The sequence below is a fragment of the Octopus bimaculoides genome, chromosome 7, assembly GCF_001194135.2.
Source record: "Octopus bimaculoides isolate UCB-OBI-ISO-001 chromosome 7, ASM119413v2, whole genome shotgun sequence".
Taxonomy (NCBI): Eukaryota; Metazoa; Mollusca; class Cephalopoda; order Octopoda; family Octopodidae; genus Octopus; species Octopus bimaculoides.
This window is the reverse complement of record NC_068987.1, coordinates 42,986,538-42,989,902: the sequence shown is the minus strand read 5'-3', so window position 1 is coordinate 42,989,902 and position 3,365 is coordinate 42,986,538. Positions and strand designations below refer to the sequence as shown.

The following is a 3,365-nucleotide window of genomic DNA, read 5'->3' as shown; positions in this document are numbered from 1 at the left end:
TATATATATATATAAGTATGTATGTATGTATGTATGTATGTATGTATGTATGTATGTATGTATGTATGCATGTGTATGTATGTATGTATGTATGCATGCATGTATGCATACGTATGTATGCGTATATGTATATACGTGTTCATTTACATATGTATGTATTTGTACATGTATATGCATGTGTATATAGTGTGTATGTATATGTATATATTTGTGTATCTATATGCTTATATATGTATTTATGCCTCTATATACAAATTTAATTGCAATATACATTCACTCTACTAAGCATTTATTCTATAATTTTGTAACTTTATATGTACCCCTACGTGTATCTATCTACTCGTAGATCACAATAATAATTATTTTTAATATATTTACATGCATTGAACCTATATAACGTTTATCTTTATTCATTACGATCATATATAGTCCATTCCTTATCCTTCTCACATAATACTCAACAAGAATAATACTCTTGACATAATTTTTTTATATATACAAAATATTCCTTTTTTATAGCATTATCCAACACATTCAATACCTTTATTATTAATCTATCTTTCTTTTATTTTTGACATTCACTTCTCTCTCATTACATCCTATATTTGATCATTATTATTTTTTCTTTTTATTTATCTCCCCTACACTTTCGTTTCCTTTTCACCCTTTCTAATTTATTACCTTATCACTTCTATATTTCTCTTATTACCACATCTAAAATGTTCTCTTATCTCTATTCTTAACAATAAACTTCGTAAGTATATACAACCTTAATCGTCATATTTTCATTTGAATTACCACTTTCCCTCATCTTCTCCTTTATTATACATCCTTTATTATATTTAAGCGGATCTTAAGTGAACAAGAATCCTTAATCCACTTCCACTTCATTCTTTTTAATCCCTTTTCCTCCCCCTATATTTTCATAAAGGACTTCATTAACTTTCTAGTATAAGCTTTACAAACAATTTTTTTACGCTAAAATTTTTTCATCTGTTTAACATTTTTTATTTAAAAAACGCCGAGTATTGTTTTTAACGGTTAGATTTAATTTACATTAGATAACGTTTTCTCACTGGACATTTCTCTAACTTACTCGCCCAATGCTGCATATATGGAGATTTAATTAGCAAATCTATACTAATCTATAGAGAGAGTGCAATCGATATCTCTATATGTATATCATCCCCTAACCGTTCGTCCGTTAGTTGTGGTTTAATATTTGACATGACTCCCATCACTATTGCACATAGATAGGAACAGATAAACGTGAAACTCATAAATCCAACTTTTCTGTTATTTTTTAAAGTTCCTATTATTATTTTCTCTCTGCATTGATGAGTACTATGATAATTTACAAATTCAAATATGAATTTATATCTATGTACGAAACAATTGTATGCATGGATAAACTTCTTACAACTTTTTAATATCTTATCTCCTCCATTTTTGACAAATATGATTGGATTTGTAGAACTTCATTCCATAAATTAATCATACACTTAATATATATATATATTTGAAGTTAAGCAACAAAAATTCAATAGGTTATAGTAGTACGTACGTTTCGTACAAGCTCCATTTATTCATGTAGTGAGAACACCACAGAAAATACAATGTACAAAATACATTTTCATTGTATTTTCTGTGGCGTTCTCACTACATGAATAAATGGAGCTTGTACGAAACGTACGTACTGCTATAACCTATTGAATTTTTGTTGCTTAACTTCAAATTTTATTCACCAAATCTCTTGATTTTGTTTTTGGTTTTTATCCTACCAAATTCTGGTGCCTCAAGCATTTTAAGTACCACATTTAATCTTTTGATTAAATCTATATTATTATTATATATATATACACACACACATTTCTGTTAACGATTATAGTAATGCTAGCTTCATTAATATCTCTAAGGCTTTTATGGACATCACAACATTCATTCTTTCTGAAGCCGATAGAACTGTTTGTCCCTTGATATATACCCTTGAAGAATAGTCAAGAAATGGACTGCTTACGTTGGATGAAAAATATTTACTTTTAACCTTTAGACATTATGATAAAACAAAGTAATATTTTTCTTCTTACCTGCTGCATAAGGGGGATATACCTTTTTGTCGTATATTTTTTTATCAACCTTCCATCTTCCAAACCTGTAAACCTTGGACTCGGGCATTATCCGACCCATAATGCTGTGTCGAGGCATTTCTGGTTGGCGCAAGATCTCCACTAACATAGGAATGTTTACGAAGGTGTCCTCGTCTGCTTTAAGGATGTAATTTACACCAGGACAATAATGACTGGCCCATTTCATAGCCATTAATATTTTAATAGACAAATTATAATAAGAGTCGATAAAATTCTCTTGAATTATATCACCATATTTTTTACTCTCGGCGATTAATAGACTTTCGCGTTCAGGAAATTGATGAAGTCCCAATAAAAAAGCTACTTTGACTGTTTCTTGAACTTCTCGACCAGGCCAAACATGACCTTTAGCCACGCTAGCCCACGTTTGTCGGATAGCATTGCGGATATCCATATGGTCATGAATACTTGGTACTACAATCAAAAGGAATGGTGGATCTCTTCTAGAACACAACTCATTTGCATCTAGTCGGAAATAAAATGGATGAGGATTATAAATTTTTGGTATTGAAACTGTTGTTGGATTTAAAAATATTTTCTGGGTAATAGTTTTACTTGAAAGTGTCGAGTTCACTGATGAAATATTTATCTTTTTAAAAAGACTTTCAGAAGTTCTAGAACTAGACGTGGTTTGCTCCACACTGACAATTTTACTGGTAATATATCGTGCCAATGAAATGTTGCTCTGACTCTTAGCAACGGCACTGACATTCTTATTATCCAGAACTACAGTATTTGTATCATCATCGACTAATGAATCCAAGGTATTTCTAATGGCATTATCACTGGACTGAACTAGAAGAAGAATACCTTTTTTTGTTGTAATGTTCAGTCCTGAGATATTTTGTAGAGTGTGATCATATTTTATGTTCACATTACTTCCATTTCTCCCAGCAGTACGAGAAGCTAATGTCTTTTGGAAATCATTATTCAAAGTTTTCTTATAAATGTATTCTTTTTGAACATGATAAGCGAGATCATAAGGAATCTGTGCAGTTTTCTCGTAATCCAAATGTCTACCTGTATCAAAGTTGAATATATTGTTTGTTATAGTTGAATGTACAACAAACAGAAAAACTATTCCGAGGCAGACCAACAACAACGGACATTTGATTTTAGATCTGTTCAGTAACCTTCGCATGACAGCAAAACAGCTTGCAGCTGGAAATAAAATAGAAATAAAAGTCAAGTATGAAAATATTAAAACAAAGATGTATT

The 3,365-nt window shown here is 30.5% G+C and overlaps 1 protein-coding gene across 1 annotated transcript in view; it reads right to left on the bottom strand.

The window, feature by feature from the left end:
• Nucleotides 1-3,365, bottom strand: part of LOC106882039 (beta-1,3-galactosyltransferase 2) — an 83,445-nt gene that overhangs the window by 5,536 nt on the left and 74,544 nt on the right. Inside the window, exon 2 of the mRNA XM_052969559.1 lies at nucleotides 2,088-3,308. Coding sequence (XP_052825519.1) covers nucleotides 2,088-3,288 — 1,201 coding nt within the window. The 5' untranslated portion in view covers nucleotides 3,289-3,308. The remainder of the gene's footprint in view (nucleotides 1-2,087; nucleotides 3,309-3,365) is intronic.